Consider the following 18,655-nt stretch of genomic DNA (forward strand, 5'->3'; position numbering starts at 1 on the left):
ATTTCGTTAATTTCTGCTCTTAACATTATTTCTGTCCTTCTATTTTCTGTCTTATTTCGCTGTCCTTTTCCTAACTTCTTGAAAAGGGATTTTCCGCTCAAGACTTTTCAGACTCTTCTAATACACTTACTTATGGCTATAAATGTCCCTGTAAGTGCTGCTTCAGTTTCATCCCACAGGTATTGCTATTGTATTTTATGGTTCAGTTCAAAATATTTTCTCAATACCATTGACTCTGTCTCTGTGTTATTCAGACTTGTTTTTACAGTTCTTTATTGATTTCTATCTTAAATGCACTGTAGTAAAAAATGACAATTATTTCAATTTTCAAAATTTCTTGAGTTGCTTTATAACTAAGTATGTGGTTGACTGTGGTGATGTGTCTGCTTTCAAAAAACTGTACATTCTGATTTTGGTCGTGTTGTTCTGTACATGTTAATTGCGTCATTTTTACATCATGTTATTCACGTTTCCTATATCCTTAATTTTTCTCTTGCTAGTCTTAACAATTAGAAAGTCCTGTTAAAATTACCCAATATGACCAGGCATTTTTTTTCTTTGTAATTCTGTCGCTTCACTTTGTTTCATATGTATTTTTCATTAGGTACTTATAAATTTTAAATTTAAAACACATTTCCTTTTTAGACTCAGAAGTCATCTAAGACTCTTTCCTTTCATTCCTTTTATATCCCATCAGTCATATTTAAAAGACATCTATATGTAAACTGACGTCAACAGACATGATGTAAAAGAAGGGGGTGGCTCTGGTAAAGCTAAAGTAACTCCACTATTAGAGTGCATTAACTATGGGGGAAATACTTTCTATATTGCAGAACACATATTTGGTGGTACTTAGCCTCACATCGCCACCCTGAAAAGTCTACATATATTGAATTTGGAATGGATCAAACTGCACTGAGTGCAAAATTGTAAATTGCATCTTATATAAATGTTTTAGAACTAGATGATGGAGCCGATGGAATCTATTAAGAGAACGGGGTGCCAGATGACTGACCATAAACATGCTTTTTAATAAAGATTCTGCTGAGACATTAACTCATATATATTTTCTAAAATTTTTATTTCTTGTTCATTTTGTTTCTAAGATATTAACTCACATATTAAAAATAACAACGTCTCAAAACATTTGAAGCAACTCTCTTCATCCCTTTTAAAAATACCTTGCTGTTTCGGAGGTTAAAAAAAGCCACAAGGGAGATTAAAACAATACAAATATTTATTTTCCCAACTCCCCTGCCATGGGTTCTGGGACGTCACCGCCTCTTTCTGGGGCCCGTTTCATCCTTTTCTTTTAATCCAAGAAGCGATGGTGTTGTGCGCCTGTAGTCCCAGCTACCTGGGAGGCAGGCTGAGGTGGGAGGATCTTTTGGGTCCAGGATTTTGAGGCTGCAGTAAGCCGTGTTCTCACCACTGCACTCGAGACTGGGCGGAAGAGCGAGACCCTGTATCCAAAACAAAACGAGAAGGCATCGCGGCTCTGTAACACTCCGTCCAGCTCTCGCACTCTCAGGTGCAAACTTCCACACAAACTCCTCGGCTCGCCTTGTCCCGCGTGACTAGCATATCAAGCCTTCCGGGACACACCGTGCGATGATATATACGTATATACCCTTCTTGCCCTTGAAGGCCGGAAGTCGGTCTTACAGATAAAAGCGAAACAGGAAGTCCCGCCCTTCTGTGGAAAGTAAATGGTAGCTCGGAAGGGTCAAAAGAGTCCGCGGTTTCGCCGCGTGAATTGCTTTTTGCGGTTGGGGAGGTCTACGCTTCTAGAGCTCGAGCCAGCGGGGCGACCCTGCAGTGGCAGGACTCGGCACCGCGCCCTCCACCGCCGGTTGGTGGCCTGCGTGACCGTTTCCTCCCGTCGACATCGAAAGGAAGCCGGACGTGGGCGGGCAGAGAGGTCGGCTTGCTGATGGGTCCGGGTGGGGCGCGCGTGGACTATGGGCCCGGGAGGTCCCTTACTGTCCCCGAGCCGCGGGTTCCTCTTGTGCAAAACGAGGTGGCACTCCAGTCGCCTGCTTGGTGATTGTGGCCCCCACACACCTGTTTCTACAGCGCTTAGGTTCGAACAGTAACCCTGTAAACTAGGCACTGCTGTCCCCACTTTACTGGTGGGAAACGGGCTCGGAGAGAATAAATGAGCTGCCCTAAGCGACTGGGACGGAACCACAGTTCTCAGCCGGGCTTTCTGAGCCCACGCTGCCGCCCCAGCAGGGATCAAATCACACAGTGTGAGATAAGCCTCAAGAGCGGGTGGCCTTGTGCTGCCACTGAGAACTGATTGGGTTCAGTTTCATCATCAAAATCCCTAAGCATGGTTTTTTTTTTGTTTTTTTTTTTAGTTTTAAAGGAAGAGGAGATTGACAGTTTTCCTCTTTCCTTACCTTCTCTTCAGATTACAAAGTTCATTGTTAATCTCAAATGTTATTTTGGCCAACAGCTTCATCGCAGTAGGAATGGCAGCCCCATCTATGAAGGAAAGACAGGTCTGCTGGGGGGCCCGGGATGAGTACTGGAAGTGTTTAGATGAGAACTTAGAGGATGCTTCTCAATGCAAGAAGTTAAGAAGCTCTTTCGAATCAAGTTGTCCCCAACAGTGGGTAAGTCACACTTTGATGTGTTTCTCTTCCCTGTTAAGATACATCAAGCTTATACTGTGAGTGGTAGGCTGACATGAAGCACTCTCTGAGGCATGTCAATTAACAGTTTCTTTGAGGTGCAGAGAAAACCTTGCCTGGTAATTCAGCCTTATTTGATGCACTTACATCAGCTAGATCTTTGGAGAATGTCAACTGACACATTAAAGAGCATCGAAAAACACAACAAACATATGAACAGTAACCAAAAAATTCCAGTTCATTTCACTGGTAGACTTTTCCAGGATCTTCTGAAGGGGTAGTATTTAATCTTGGGCAGGAGTTGGCAAAATTATTGACCTAGAGCTACTATCAGAAATAAAGCATTCCCAGTTGCTCACCCAAAAAGCCTGTAAGTCATCATATACCCAAAATATAAAGAAAGGAGTTTGGTAAGCAGAAGAAAGAAAAGGTTCATATGGTGGATTCTGTCTCCCTGACAGGCATTCAAGCGCTGTATCCCCTGTCCTTAGTATAAGGGGGGATTGGAAAGAGGACTATTACTGAGGTTAGTAAGTGGCCGTGTGTGCTAAGTGCTTGACATTTTCATCTTCACCAGTACCTGTTGAGATAGGTGGTGTTGGCTGGGTGCGGTGGCTCACGCCTGTAATCCCAGCACTTTGGGAGGCTGAGGTGGGCAGATCATGAGGTCAGGAGTTCAAGACCAGCCTGGCCAACATAGTGAAACCCCATCTCTACTAAAAATACAAAAAAAAAAAAAAATAGCTGGGCATGGTGGCACATGCCTCTAATCCCAGCTACTCAGGAGGCTGAGGCAGGAGAATTGCTTGACCCAGGACCTGGGAGGTGGAGGTTGCAGTGAGCCAAGATCACACCACTGCATTCCAGCCTGGGCCACAGAGCGAGACGTTGTTATTCTCTATCTCCAGAGAAGACAACTGAAGCTCAGAGCATTGAAGTAACTCGCTTGTTATTACTCAGCAAGTGGCAAAACTGTAATTTTAAGGCAGGCCTAACTGGCTGGTGTGGGATTTGAACTTGGATTTGCCTGTGCTTTTTCACTGTCTTATGCTGCTCCAAAATGTACCATGTAGTTGGAAAACAGATAATTTTAGAGTTGAAGTGGTTTTAGGGGTTTTACCCTCTCATACCTCAAACCTTTAAAAGGCTCTGAAGGAGGCCACAAGAAGGCTGTGATGCAGGGAGGGGTCGTATTGGTGGCTGAGCTGGGGATGAACACAGTGAACAGAAATTACTTTTTCTTTCTTTAATTTTTAGAGACAGCTTCTCAATCTGTCACCCTGGCTTGAGTGTAGTGGCGTGATCATAGCTCACTGCAGCCTTGACCTCCTGGCCTCAAGCGATCTTCCCGCCTAAACCTCCTGAGAAGCTGGCATTATAGGCATTTGCCACCATGCCTGGCTAATTTTTAAAATTATTTTGTAAAGACAGGATCTCACTATGTTGCCCCGGCTGGGCTCGAACTCCTGGGCTCAAGTGATCTTCCCACCTCAACCTCCCAAAGCACTGGGATTAACAGGCGTGAGTCACCACGTCTGGCCAGGCATTGCTTTAGATGAACTCTTCATCTTTAAAACCAGCCTGTTACGACCTATCTCATGGGATTGTTATGACAACAAAATGCATAACTTGACATGTAAACTGAAAAGTGATCAATGTGGGACTCTATGATTGAATTAGATAATGACTCCAGAAGAAAATATTATACATCTGTAGTTTTCCCATTAGACAGATGCATTGAGAGGAACTCCAGGTTTAAGGAGTTCCCCTTCGATCCCACTTTTATCCTCTCTCTCCTCCTGCAACCCACTGCTTTTTCTCCAGCTTGATGGCTCCCACTCCCACACTTCCGGGGCAGCTTCCAGTCTGTGTGTCAGAAAGGGTTTTTACAACCAGCCATTTGGTTCTTGATTGTATGTACATCTCTCTCACTCAAGCAGACTGGGTGCCATCCCCTGAGGCCCCAACCTCTCTCCAGGTCACTGCGTCCTAGTCACTGCTAACATGAATTGAGTACATCCTCTACACTCTACACTCTACACACTTGAAATGTGTCATCTATCTTATTTATCCCTCATGGAACTCTCTTAGCGGTTTTATAGGTAAGGGCACATTGACATGAAGTCACTTGTAGTAACAGAGCCTGGATCTGAACTCAGTAGTCTGATTCCAGACCCCACATACTTCTTCCTATGCCTACCATGCAAGAAAAGGATCCATGAAAATAGCTTGCACAAGTCTCATGTAGTTCTAGAAACTGAGTTATCATTCAAGTCTACTTGAATACAAAAGCCCTGTCTCCTTGGGTCCCTTTACAGTTCTCTCACCCAGTTTCTTCATTCGTGTCTAGCAGCCACCGCTCTTTGGAATGCCTTGCTGTGAGTCTGTTAAATGCCCGTGTTCATTAGAGCTCCCTTCTCTGCTACTCACTCGTCCAAGGCAATCCTGTTTACAGCCATGGCTTGAAGTCCCAGCTTATGTGTTGATGCCTATCTTAGCCCAGGCTGTCATAACAAAATACCTTACAGAAATTTATTTCTCACAGTTTTGGAGGCTGGAGGTCTGAGATCAGCATGCCAGCATGGTCAGTTTGTGATGAGGGCCCTCCTCCTGGCTTGTAGACAGCTACCTTCTTGCTGTGTTGCCACCCAACAGAGAGAGAGAGAGAGAGGTCCAGTCTCTTTCTCCTCTTTTTTTTTTTTTTTTTTTTTTTTTTTGTTGGGACAGAGTCTCACTCTGTCACCCAGGCTGGAGTGTAGTGGTGTGATCTCAGCTCACTGCAACCTCTGCTGCCCAGGTTCAAGCAGTTCTCCTGCCTCAGCCTCCTGAGTAGCTGGGATTACAAGCGCCCGCCACCACACCCAGTTACTTTTTGTAGTTTTAGTAGAGATGGGGTTTCACCATCTTGGCCAGGCTGATCTTGAACTCCTGACCTCTTGTTCCACCCGCCTCGGCCTCCCAAAGTGCTGGGATTACAGGCGTGAGCCACTGCACCCGGCTCTTCCTCTTCTTATAAGGACATTAATCCCATCAGGTTAGCAGGGCCCACACTCATGACCTGCACCCAGTAGGCCTCTCCTCCCATGCTTCCAGCTTCAGTGAAAGACACCAGCATCAACTTAGGACCCGGGACCTGCGTGTCAGCCTTGACTGAATTATTGGAGTGTTCTCGGGAGGGAGACTAGATAAGTTAGGGCTGTGAGCTCAGCTGCTGTCCAGCTTCACTCTGATCCTTCTGGAAGCTCTGGAGTGTAAATTGCACCATAATTCATGGCTTTTGTGCCTGCCAGTCATTGGCATTGGCTGAGGGGCAGGTCTCTGGAGAAGGGGGCAGCCATCTGGTGTTAGCCACTGCCCAGCACAGCGGGGAGTGGGTGCATGGGTCTGCAGAGGGAATCTGGACAGAGGCCCAATAGTGGCCATTACCTCACCTGTCCAGATGCAGGCAGCATGAAGCTACCACAGCACCCCCACATGGGGCGTGTACCTATAAAACCCACCCGTGGAACTGCAGAGCTGAGTGCAAGCTCTCTGTAGCCAGTCTTGCTGCCAGGGGGTGAAGGAGAGGAATGACTGTTCATCATCAGTTAAAGCACTTGTGTTGTCCAGGGAAGGAGTATGACAGTTAATGGATCTAGAGTGGAGACTCAGTGTTCCCCTTCTGACAAGAAAAGTACATTCACGTGTTTTGTAAAAAGAGTATTTATTAAAGAAAAGTTCAAGAACACATAACCTGCCCATTTTAATGAAATGATATAGAAAAAAAATCTCCCAAATATAGATGATGGCCCTACTTCAGCTCCATAGTCATTTTTTTGGTGCATCTCCTGTTCATTTAGTCATTCCACAAATATCTATTGAGCACCTCCTATGTGCCATAGGAAAATACAGCAAGGAAAAATAGACAAAGTGCTCAGCCCTCATGTAGCATACATTCTAGTATGGGGAGAGAGACAAGTAGTAGAGTTAAAAGGATGTTATATGGTGATAAGTGATAGGATGAAAAATCAAACAAGGGTACAGGTTTAAGTAGAATGGTCAAGAAAGGTTTTATTTATACAGTAACTGTTTTCACAAAGTTATGAAAAAAGTTAGGGAACAGATAGGCAGATACCTGGTGAAGATGATTCCAGGCAGAGAGAATGAAACAGCCAGAAACCTGCACTGATGGGCCAGGCGCAGTTGCTCATGCCTGTAATCCCAGCACTTTGGGAGGCCGAGGTGGGCGGATCACCTGAGGTCAGGATTTGAGACCAGCCTGGCCAACATGGCAAAACCCAGTCTCTACTGAAAATACAAAAATTAGCTGGGTGTGATGGTGGGCACCTGTAATCCCAACTATTTGGGAGGCTGAGGCAGGAGAATTGCTTGAACCCGGGAGGTGGAGTTTCCAGTAAGCCGAGATTATGCCACTGCACTCCAGCCTGGGTGAGTACAAGACTCTGGTTTTTTTTTTTGTTTTTTTTTTGTTTTTTTGAAAAAAACAAAACAAACAAAAAAAGCAACAAAAACCTGCACCGATGTGTTTAAGGGACAGTAAGAAGAAAATAGCATAAGTTAAAGCCAAGAGACGGGAGGCCAGGGAGGTACTTTTTTAATTTTTTTTTTTTCCAGACAGTCTCACTCTGTTGCTCAGGCTGGAGTGCAGTGGTGTGATCTTTGCCATGTTGCTCAGGCTGGAGTGCAGTGGTGTGATCTTTGCCATGTTGCCCAGGCTGGTCTTGAACTCCTGGACTCAAGCGATCTGCCCATCTCAGCCTCCCAAAGAGCTGGGATTATAGGTGTGAGCCACTGTGCCCGGCCATGGTTGGTGCTTTTACTCTTAGTAATACAGGAAGCTATTGGAGAACTTTGGGTTTAGGAGTAAGGAGGGAAGTGAGGCCATGAGAGGGATGACAATCAGTAGAAAGGTGGTGGGACTGGTTGGCTGTTGGCATTAAGTCCAAGAGGGAATGTTCAGAGGTAGGGGTTGGAGAATGGGATTCTCACAATTGGAATTATGGAAGGGTTCTATTTGTTATGAGGACAAGATATAAGCTTTGATCCTGGGAGTAAGGTAGGTTGGAGGATGAGATCATTGAAGAGGTCAAGGAACAGAGGCCATGGTATTGAAAAGATCAGTATGTGGACATTGAAATTACCCGCGAGTTTTGACCTGAGTACCCACGAGTTGTGACCTGATTGTTGGAAAAAATGATGGTGTATTAGTCCGTTTTCATACTGCTATAAAGAACTGCCTGAGACTGGTTAATTTACAAAGGAAAGAGGTTTAATTGACTCACAGTTCAGCATGGCTGGGGAGGCCTCAGGAAGCTTACAATCATGGTGGAAGGCAAGGGTGAAGCAAGGCACCTTCTTCACAAGGCGGCAGGAAGGAGAAGTGCCAAACAAAGGGGGAAGAGCCCCTTATAAAACCATCTGATCTTATGAGAACACACTCACTGTCACAAGAACAGCATGGGAGAAACTACCCCGGTGATTCAGTTACCTTCACCTGGTCTCTCCCTTGACAAGTGGCGATTATGGGGATTACAATTCAAGATGAGATTTGGGTGGGGACACAAAGCCTAACCATATCAGATGGTGACCTGCAAAGTTGTAGATGACTGTAACAAAGAAGGGAAGCAGGTAGTATAGTAAATTATTCCCATTGACTTCTGCAGCATTTGACAGTGATAGCCCGTTTCCCATTTGCACCCATTTTCTTCTGCACCACTGTTCTTTCTTAGTTCATAACTGAGTTATTTCTCAGCCTGCCCTTCACTATCAGTTCTTTGCTCCCTGTTCACCTGTGCTCTCTTTTCAAGTATTACCTTGTCAAAGCCCTGCTCAACTGCCACAGAATAAAAGCTGAAAAGTTTTTCCAGAGATATGGTGCATAAGGGTGGGGAGGCACACGGGAGGGCAAGTAAGTGGAAATCTCTTTTGAGTGCATTCTGAATGAGATGCTTTGTTTTTGTTGCCTTTAATTTTCATTCAGTCTCGTGAGGTACTTTGTATCTGCTTTATACAATAGGAACTAAGGCTCAGAAAGGCAAAATAATTTGTCTTAGACCAGCCAACCAGTAAAGTAGTAGAGAGAGGATTTGAATGTCTATGATTTCAAAATTTGGATCTTTTACTTAGCTGATGTGACAGCCACGAAATAAAGATAAAAAATAGCACCACCAAATTGGGATTTAGAATGAGTAATTCTATCCCAAAACACCAAAAATACATGCTTATTACAAAACAAATATGCCATACAACTAATATGGTAGCTGTTACCAAAACAAATTAGTTCTCTGTAGTACTCATATATCTGTTTTATAGCACTCATCAGTATGATGTGTATAATGGTCCTATTGAAAGTCTTCTGGGATTACAGGCGTGAGCCACCACTCCCAAGGCGGGTGGATCACCTGAGGTCAGGAGTTCGAGACCAGCCTGGCCAACATGGCGAAACCCCATCTCTACTAAAAATACGAAAATTAGCCAGGCGCGGTGGCACGCGCCTGTAGTCCCAGCTACTCGGGAGGCTGAGGCAGGAGAATCACTGGAACCTGGTAGACAGAGGTTGCAGTGAGCCAAGATGACGCCACTGCACTCCAGCTTGGGTGATAGAGTAAGACTCTGTCTCAAAAATAAAATAAAATAAAATAAAAGGCTCCTATTGTTCCTAACTTAGGAGCAGGGATCAGGCCTATCATTCTAGCATCATCTAACGAAGTTCCACAAACAGAGCAACCAGATATCCAAGATCTTTGATCTTAATATCAAGTTCATATATTGTCTTTTTTCTATAAAACTTTGAAATGTCTCAGAAATCCCAGTATTTTGGCATTCACACTACTGTCCTGGGTCTTATTCAGTGGTTTAGAGACCACTCGGTATGTGTATACAGTATTTCTCAATGAATCCTTGTTGATTCATTAGCCTTTTAGAGAAAGGACCATGTGTTGAGGGTTTAGGCTGTTGGTTGAAAGAGAAGGTGAGGGCTAGGGAGGAGAGCTTTCCAGGCAGAATGTGGTAATATGCAAAGGCATGGAATCAAGACGCACAGGAAACGAGCATGGGGTAGCTCTGTAGGACAAACAGTTCAGGGACTGCTGGTAAATTCAGAGAGGATGGACAGGGGCGCAGGGATGAAGCCATCAGTGGCCTTGTTTGTCTTACAAACCTTAAAGGCAATATGGATACCTTGAAAGATCTTCAAACAAGCAAGTGACCTGATCAAATTTGGGTTTCAGAAAGATTATACTCTGGCAGCCTGGGACAGGTGAATTAAGGATGGTTGAGCCTAGAAATAGAGAAGCCAGTGAAAGAGCTGTTACAGCAACCCAAGTGAGAAATGATGAGGGTTTGTGCTGTGGCAGTGAAGAAGGGAAAAGAGATGTAAGTGTCTAGGTGGATGTGATGCGTTCATTGAAATAGGTGTTAGAGGAGAAGCATGTTTGGAGAGGAGCAAAGTTCTGGACAAGTTGGGACTGCAATGTCAGTAGGACCTCTAAATGGAGTTGTCTTAGGCAGTTGGAGATGTGACAGGAGATGCAAACATCTATTAATTTGTCACAAAAATGTTAAGGGCAATGTCCACTTCTTCCTTTGGTATCCTTATATAACATCCATCCTAGCCCAATCAGCCTGAGACCACCAGGGATGAATGTATAGTCTGATTTGTGAATGCTTATAACCAGGAAGACCACACACCAGAGAACTGTGGGCATCTCACCAACAAAGAAAAAGAGAGTTATTAGAAGTTTAGGGGAAGAATGGAGTTTAGGTAAAATTTAAACGAAATGGGGTTTTGACAACCTCAGTACAAAGCATAGGTGTCATCGTCAGCTCTGGATCGAAAAGTGGACCAGGGTTTTCTTTCTTTGAAGTTAAAAGATTGAGTGTCATGTTCATGTTGAGAAATGTTATTTGACATCCTGGAGCTGGGTTGGAGATCAAGGCTGCTTCTGTGTCAGGGTGCCGTAGATCTTCTAGACAAAAGTGGGATGTTTCCTTCTTACAGATCAGACTTCAAACAGCAAATTTCTGATAGTTGATGATTTTAGAGAACAAGATTTCCCAATGAATAAGAAAGCAGTAATCACTCAAATAACGGATCTATTAGCACACTCCGTGGCTGTCATACACCCTCGGGAGACATGTTTCCTTTCAGCTGACTTTGTGTGTGTCTTTTATCCTAGCTTGATTGATACAGCACAGGGCAGATTTTTACATTTGCAGTCCAAGATAATTTTTACTTACAAGCGCCACTGAAATATTTAAGAATTAAATCCGAAGAAAGGCTTTTAACAAAAGAACTAGTGTTTTCTGGTCTGACAATGAAGATGAATTTAGAGTTGATAAGAAAAATGGTCCAGGCTCAGTGTGGTGGCTGGCTCACGCCTGCCAGCGCTTTGGGAGGCCAAGGCAGGTGGATCACTTGAGGTCAGGAGTTCGAGACCAGCCTGGCCAAGATGGCAAAACCCCATCGCTACTAAAAATACAAAAAAAGTAGCTGGGCATGGTAGCAGGTGCCTGTAATTGCAGCTACTTGGGAGGCTGAGGCCAGAGAATAGCTTGAACCTGGGAGGCGGACGTTGCAGTGAGCCGAGATTGCTCCACTGCACTCCAGCCTGGGTGACAGAGCGAGACTCTCTGTCAAGAAAGAAAGAAAGAAAGAGAGAGAGAGAGAGAGAAGGAAGGAAGGGAGGGAGGGAGGGAAGGGAATGGAAGGAAGGGAAGGGAAGTAAGAAAAATGGTCCAGTGTGTTCTCATTTGAAGCCTTCTGACCTACCTGAGAGCTCTGTGGACTCTGAACTCCCCAGCAAGCCTGACCTGTGTGCATATGGGTCCATTTCTTGAGAAGGTTCCTGAGTTATTCAAATTCTCAATATGGTCTATAATCCAAAGAGGATTAGGATTCACTGGTCTGTACTCTCCTCAGAGACTTATTCATCAAATGCCTCAATTCAAAATGGTTCTAGACAATGAGAACACATGGACACAGGAAAGGGAACATCACACACCGGGGCCTGTTGTGGGGTGGGGGAGGGGGGGACAGATAGCATTAGGAGGTATACCTAATGTTAAATGGCGAGTTGCTGGGTGCAGCACACCAACATGGCACATGTATACATATGTAACTAACCTGCACGTTGTGCACGTGTACCCTAAAACTTAAAGTATAATAAAAAAGAAAGAAAAACATTCATAGTTACAACTGACACACACACACACACACACACACACACAAAATGGTTCTAGAATATAAATCACTTAAATTTATGTTGAATAATATGTTACATTTAAATCTGTGCTTTTGCTTATCTAAGCTGCATAACTTGCCCTTATTTCAAATCCTTTTTTTTTCAACAGATAAAATATTTTGATAAAAGAAGAGACTACTTAAAATTCAAAGAAAAATTTGAAGCAGGACAATTTGAGCCTTCAGAAACAACTGCAAAATCCTAGGCTGTTCATAAAGATTGAAAGTATTCTTTCTGGACATTAAAAAAGCTCCACTGACTATGGAACAGTAATAGTTTGAATCATAGTGAACATCAATACTTGTTCCCTGTATACGACACTTGATAATTAAGATGATCAAGAACCAGAAGATCTGTGAAGAAATGAAATAAAATGGTATTTAGTAAGAAATCTCTATTTTAAGAAAAAAAGTAAAACCTGTTATAAACACATGCACTTTTTTTTTTGTTTTGTTTTGTTTTTAGAGGATGGGTAGTAGGCAGATAAAATTTATAATATACATAGAAGTGAAATAAATGGGAGTTAGCATTTTAATACAGGCAAGAGCTATTACAACAACCCAAGTGAGAAATGATGAGGGTTTGTGGAAGGTTTATAAGGAAGAAGGGTGAACTTAAAATATACAAGTAAAATAATAAAAGCCATCTATAAAAAAGCCCATAGCTAATATCAACACTTAATGTTGGGACAGTAACTGGATGTCTAGCTAGTCCAGTGAGACAAAAAAGAAAAAGCATACACACTGGGAAGGAAGAAAGAAAACTAGCTCTACTCACATATAATAAATACTATCTTACAGAATGTACCAATGGATGCACAAAAAGAGCTCCTAGAACTATAAGTCAATCATAGAAAGGTTGCAGGAAACAAGGTCAGTATACACAAGGAAAATTATATTCCTATATATCAGCAATAAACAACTGGAATTTAAAACTTAAAAATACCATTTGTGAATAGCACCAAAAAAAAAATTAAAGGAATACTTTTAGGTATAAATCTAATATATGGAGGCCTCTATGCTGAGAACTAGAAAACACTTGGAAGCAGACTACATCAGATTAAATGGAGAGGTATACAGTTGGCCCTCTGTGGGTTCTGCATCCATGGATTCAACCCCGAAGAGAAAATTTTTGGGAAAAGGAAAAACAAAAGAGTAAAAATAATAAAAATTTAAAAATCCAGTATAACACCTATTTACATTGTATTAGGTATTGTAAGTCATTGAGATGATTTAAAGTATAGGCATACCTCAAAGATACTGCAGGTTTGGTTACAGACCACTGCATTAAAGTGAATATCACAGTAGAGTGGGTTACACAAATGTTTTGGTTTTCCAGTACACATAAAAGTTATGTTTATACTGTTGTCTAGTAAGTGCGCAATAGCATTATGTCTACTCAATGTATATGCCTTAATTTTAAAATACTTTATTACTAAAAAATGCTAAAGATTCTCTGAGTCTTCAGCGAGTTGTCATCCTTTTGCTGGTAGAGGGTCTTGCCTCGATGTTGATGGCTGCAGACTGATCAAGGTGGGGGGTGGTTGCTGAAGTTTGGGGTGGCTGTGGCAATTTCTTAAGACAATTAAGTTTGCTGTATTGACTGACTCTTCATTTCACAAACGATTTCTCTGTAGTGTGCAATGCTGTTTGATAGTATTTTACCTGTAGTAGAACTACTTCCAAAATTGGAGTCAATCCTCTTAAACCCTGCTGCTGCTTTATCACCTGAGTTTATGTCATATTCTAAATGCTTTGTTATTCCAACAGTATTCACAGCATCTTCACCAGGAATAGGTTCCATCTCAAGAAATCATTTTCTTTGCTCATCCATAAGAAGCAACTTCTCATCCATTCAAGATCATGAGATTGCAGCAATTGTCAAGCTTTTTTTTTTTTTTTTTTTTTTTGGAGACAGGGTCTCACTCTGTCACTCAGGCTGGAGTGCAATGGTGCAATCTTGGCTCACTGCAACCTCTGCTTCCCGGGTTCAAACAATTCTCCCACCACAGCCTCCCGAGTAGCTGGGACTATAGAGGCGTACCACACCTAGCTAATTTTTGTATTTTTTGGTAGAGATGGGGTTTCACCATGTTGGCCAGGCTGGTCTCAAACTCCTCACCTCAAGTGATCTTCCCACCTCGGCCTCCCAATGCTAGGATTACAGGCATGAGCCACCACGCCCGGCCAGGCTTCACTTCTAATTCTAGTTCTCTTGTTATTTCTACCACATCTGCAGTTCCTTCCTCCAACCTGAAGTCACCTGCTGCATTATTAGCCCCTAACAAGTTGCCTGTCCTTTAAAACTTTGAAGCCAGGCATTGACTTCTCTCTAGCTCTGAAAGTCCTAGATGGCATCCTCTTCCAAAAGAAGGCTGTTTCATCAACGTTGAAAATCTGTGTAGTGTGGCCACCTTCATCAGTGATCTTAGCTAGATCTGGATGATCTGCTGCAGCTTCTGCATGAGCACTTGCTTCTTCACCTTGCTCTTTTTTGGAGGTAGTTTCTTTCCTCACGCTTCATTAACCAATGTCTGCTAGCTTCACAGTTTTCTGCTGTAGCTTCCTCACCTCTCAGCCTTTATAAAATTGAAGACAACTAGGGCTTTGCTCTGGATAAGGCTTTGGTTTAAGGGAATATTGTGGCTGGTTTGATCGTCTATCCAGAAAACTCAAACTTTCTCCATATCAGCAATAAGACGTTCACTTTCTTATTTATGTGTTCACTGGAGTCGCACTTTTAATTTCAAGAACTTTTGCTTTGCATTCACAACTTGGCTAAGCATTTGGTGCAAGAGGCCTAGCTTTTGGCCTGTGTCAGCTTTTGACATTGGCTTCCTCACTAAGCTCTTTCATTTCTAGCTTTTGATTTAAAGCGAGAGACGTGCCACTTTTCCTTTCACTTGAACACTTCAGAGGCCATCAATAGTGTTATTAATTGGCCTAATTTCAATATTGTTGTCTCAGGGAATAGGGAGTCCTGAGGAGAAGAGAGAGATGGCAGCCAGTGAGAGGAGCAGTCAGAACACACAATTTTTTTTTTTTTTTTTTTTTTTTTGAGATGAGTCTTGCTCTGTCACCAGGCTGCAGTGCAGTGGCGTGATCTCGGCTCACTGCAACCTCTGCCTCCTGGGTTCAAGCGATTCTCCTGCCTCAGCTTCCTGAGTAGCTGGGACTACAGGCACGTGCCACCATGCCCAGTTAATTTTTGTATTTTTAGTAGAGACGGTGTTTCACCATGTTGGCCAGGCTGGTCTCAAACTCCTGACCTCAAGGAATCCGCCCGCCTCAGCCTCCCAAAGTGCTGGGATTACAGGAGTGAGCCACCACGCCCAGCCAGAACACACACATTTATCAGTTAAGTTCACCATCTTACATGGGTACAGTTTGTGGCACCCCGAAGCAATTATAAAAGTAACATCAAAGATAACTGATCACAGATCACCATAATAGATGAAGCAATGAAAACATTTGAAATACTGTGAGAATTAGCAAAACTAACAGAGACACATGCTGTTGGGAAAATGACACAGATAGATATGGTTGACACAAGGTTGCCACAAACCTTCAATTTGTAAAAAATGCATTATCTGTGAAGCACAATAAATCAAGTGCAATAAAATGAGGTATGCCTGTATAAGGGAGGATATGTATAGATTATATGCAAATACTATACCATTTTATATAAGAAACTTGAGCATCTGCAGATTTTGGTATTTGCAGAGGGTCTTGGAGCCAATGCATCATGGATACTGAGGGACGACTATACTGTGTTCATGGATTAGAAGACTCGCTATTGTTAAGATATGGTTAAATTCTCTCCAATTTGATCTATAGGTTCAATACAACCCCAATCAAAATCTCAATAAGCTTTTTTGTAGATATTGACAAACTGATGCTAAAATTTATATGGAAAAGTGAAGGAACTAAAATAGTCAATTCTAAAAGGAAGAACAAAGTTGGAGGATTCACATTACTTGATTTCAAGACATATTTGGAAGGTACAGTAATCAACACAGTATGGTATGGGCAAAACGAAAGATACAGTTTAATGGAACAATAGAGACCCATATAATAGTCAACTGTGTTTGGAGAGAAGTACAAAGGCATTTCAACAGAGAAAGGATAATCTTTTCAACAAATAGTGCTAGAAAAATTGGATATCCAAACACACCAAAAAATAAACTTTAACATCCTTACGCTTGGTACAAAAATTAACTCAAAATGGATCATAGAGCTAAATGTAAAATGTAAAACTATAAAACTTGAAGAAAATATGAAGAAGTTCTGCATGATCTTGTGTCTGGAAATGAATTTTCAGATAAAGCATCAAAAGCACAATCCATACAAGTAAAAGCTAAATTGGACTTTAACAAAATTTAAAACTTTTGCTCTGCGAAAGATACTCTTAAAATAATGAAGATAAATTACAGACTGAGAGACAATGTTTGCAAATCATATATTTTATGAGGAACTTGCATCCAGAATAAATCTTGTAATTCTCAAAATAAGAAAAACAATCCAGTTTAAAAAATAAGATTTTGTACATACTTCTTAGAAGGTATACTCTGAAAAATATATGAAAAGATGCTCCATGTTACTAAACATTAGAGTAATGCAAATTAATACCACAATGACATAATCACTACACACCTATTAGAGTGGCTTAAATTAAAAAGTTGACAACACCAAGTGCTGCCGACGATGCAGAGCAACAGTCATTCACTGCTGCTGGCTATGGAAAAAATAAAGCCCCGTTGGAAAACAGCTTTTTTACACAGTTAAACATACACTTACCTTATGACCCAGTAATCACACTCCTAGGTATTTCACCGAATGAACTGAAAACAAAACCTGTATATGAATATTTATTCAGAGCAGCTTTATTCATAATCACCAAAACCTTGAAACAACCCAGATGCCTACAACAGAGGAATGGATAAACTGTGATACATCTATGAATGGGATACCACTCAGCACTAAGGAAAAATGAACTTCTGATTCACACAACATAGATGAGCTTTAAATGCACTTTCCTACGTGAAGAAGCCAGATCCAAAAGGCTACATATTATATGCTGCCATTTATAAGATTCTGGAAAAGGTGAAACTAAAGAATAGAGAACAGATCAGTGGTTACCAATGGTTGGGATGAGGAAAGGGGTTGACTATGAAGGGGTTACCCAAGTAAACTTTGGGTGACAAAACTATGGCACTGTTGTGACAGATTCATGAGTTCACACTTGTCAAAATCGAGACTGTTCACTATAAAGAGTGACCTGAATGCACAAATAAAATCAACCAGGATATTGGGGGTATTACAAGATGGAATGCAGGTTGTGATGAGTCTAGTTGTATTATAAAATATATGACATAACCCTTTTCAAAGAGGTGGGTAAGAAAGGGACTGACCTAGTTAACTGGAAAATGGTGTAAGGTAACTTTAAGGCTACGGACAAAAAGAACTGTACACAGTTGCTAAATTTGCAATTCTGAAACTACGTTTATATCAGGATTGAACAAATAAGTAAATATAGATAATGAGAACCAGGTCTAGGTCAGAAAAAGCAGTTAAAAGCAAGAGGTGAATGTTAGAATGAATCCTGTGGTGCTGGATTGTGTCAGAGATGTCAGTACGAAGTCACGTTTATGTTCACCTATCTAGACTGATAAAGGCAGAAACATCTATAGATATGTACATACATGGGTTGGTAGACATACACAGATCCCCTAGTTCCATCCACTGACAGGGCTTGTAATTTGCATAACATCCAAATATTCCCCCAAATATTAATTACTGTGGTAATTTTAACAGGTGCCCCTGAATTCTTTGATACTCCTCCCTCCCACAGAGTTTACATTCTCTACCCTTTAGTATAGACTGGGCTTAGTCATTCACTTTTTTTTTTTTTTTTGAGACAGAGTGTCACTCTGTCACACAGGCTGGAGTGTGGTGGCACGATCTTGGCTCACTGCAAGCTCCGCCTCCCGGGTTCACACCATTCTCCTGCCTCAGCTTCCTGAGTAGCTGGGACTACAGGCAGCCACCACCATGCCCAGCTAATTTTTTGTATTTTTAGTAGAGACAGGGTTTCACCGTGTTAGCCAGGATGGTCTCGATCTCCTGACCTCGTGATCTGCCCGCCCCGGCCTCCCAAAGTGCTGGGATTACAGGCGTGAGCCACCGCGCTCAGCCTAGACACTCACTTTTAACAGACTAAGAGGACAGGTAGCAACTTCACAGAGAAGAACGTGGCAAGCGCAGCCTTCATCCACTGATGGGGGTAGTCCATCCTGCTGGTGCCATGAGCCACCTAACACGATGTGATGGGAAGGCACCTGACCACTGGCATGTTCTTCCTTAAAACCCACAACCTCAGTCGAATGAGAAAACACCAGACAAACCCAAATTATGGGACATTCACAGAATACTTGGCCAGTACTCTTCAAAAGTGTCCAGGTCATGGAAAGACAAGGAAAGACTGAAGATCTGTCAGAGATATGAGGAGACTAAGGGGACATACAATGTGGTATCCTGGGTTGGCTCCTGGGGCAGAAAACAGAGTGGAAAATGGGAGATCTGAATAAAGCCTATAGTCTAGTGAAGAGAACCACTATCAATGGTTACTTTCTCAGCTTTGATGAAGGTTACCATGGTTATTAAGATCACATGAGAGGCATGTGGGTGAAGGGTGCGTGAAAACTTTGTCTACTCTCTTTGCAACCCTTCTACAAAACAGTTATCTCTAAAGAAAACTGCAGAAGAAAATATTTAC

General features: G+C 42.3%; 1 protein-coding gene and 1 long non-coding RNA gene across 4 annotated transcripts; one reads left to right on the forward strand and one right to left on the reverse strand.

The window, feature by feature from the left end:
- Positions 1 to 1,057: 1,057 nt before the first annotated feature.
- LOC134758776 (uncharacterized) lies at positions 1,058 to 1,791 on the reverse strand. Its single transcript, XR_010134383.1, has 2 exons — positions 1,666 to 1,791; positions 1,058 to 1,463 (listed from the first exon to the last, which is right to left on the reverse strand). It is a non-coding gene; the product is annotated as an uncharacterized lncRNA (long non-coding RNA).
- Positions 1,457 to 12,313, forward strand: COA6 (cytochrome c oxidase assembly factor 6). 3 transcript variants are annotated; one of them, XM_004028612.5, is made up of 3 exons: positions 1,457 to 1,921; positions 2,462 to 2,621; positions 11,991 to 12,313. In XM_004028612.5, the coding sequence occupies exons 1-3, from the start codon at positions 1,710 to 1,712 to the stop codon at positions 12,084 to 12,086; spliced, it is 468 nt and encodes a 155-aa protein (XP_004028661.3). In that variant the 5' UTR covers positions 1,457 to 1,709; the 3' UTR covers positions 12,087 to 12,313. The 3 variants fall into 3 exon arrangements, with proteins under 3 accessions (XP_004028661.3, XP_004028662.4, XP_055228822.1); XM_004028613.5 differs by having other exon boundaries at positions 1,908 to 2,083; XM_055372847.2 differs by lacking the exon at positions 1,457 to 1,921 and adding an exon at positions 2,097 to 2,252.
- The last annotated feature ends 6,342 nt before the right edge of the window (positions 12,314 to 18,655 follow it).

Source organism: Gorilla gorilla, chromosome 1, assembly GCF_029281585.2.
Source record: "Gorilla gorilla gorilla isolate KB3781 chromosome 1, NHGRI_mGorGor1-v2.1_pri, whole genome shotgun sequence".
Lineage (NCBI taxonomy): Eukaryota > Metazoa > Chordata > Mammalia > Primates > Hominidae > Gorilla > Gorilla gorilla.

Bases quoted from the DNA above. Each gene is read 5' to 3' on its own strand.
- COA6 (XM_004028612.5), top strand. From the start codon at position 1,710: ATGGTAGCTCGGAAGGGTCAAAAGAGTCCGCGGTTTCGCCGCGTGAAT. The intron at 1,922-2,461 runs GTCGGCTTGCTG...TTTGGCCAACAG, and splicing joins GGACGTGGGCGGGCAGAGAG to CTTCATCGCAGTAGGAATGG. The intron at 2,622-11,990 runs GTAAGTCACACT...TTTTTTCAACAG, and splicing joins CAAGTTGTCCCCAACAGTGG to ATAAAATATTTTGATAAAAG.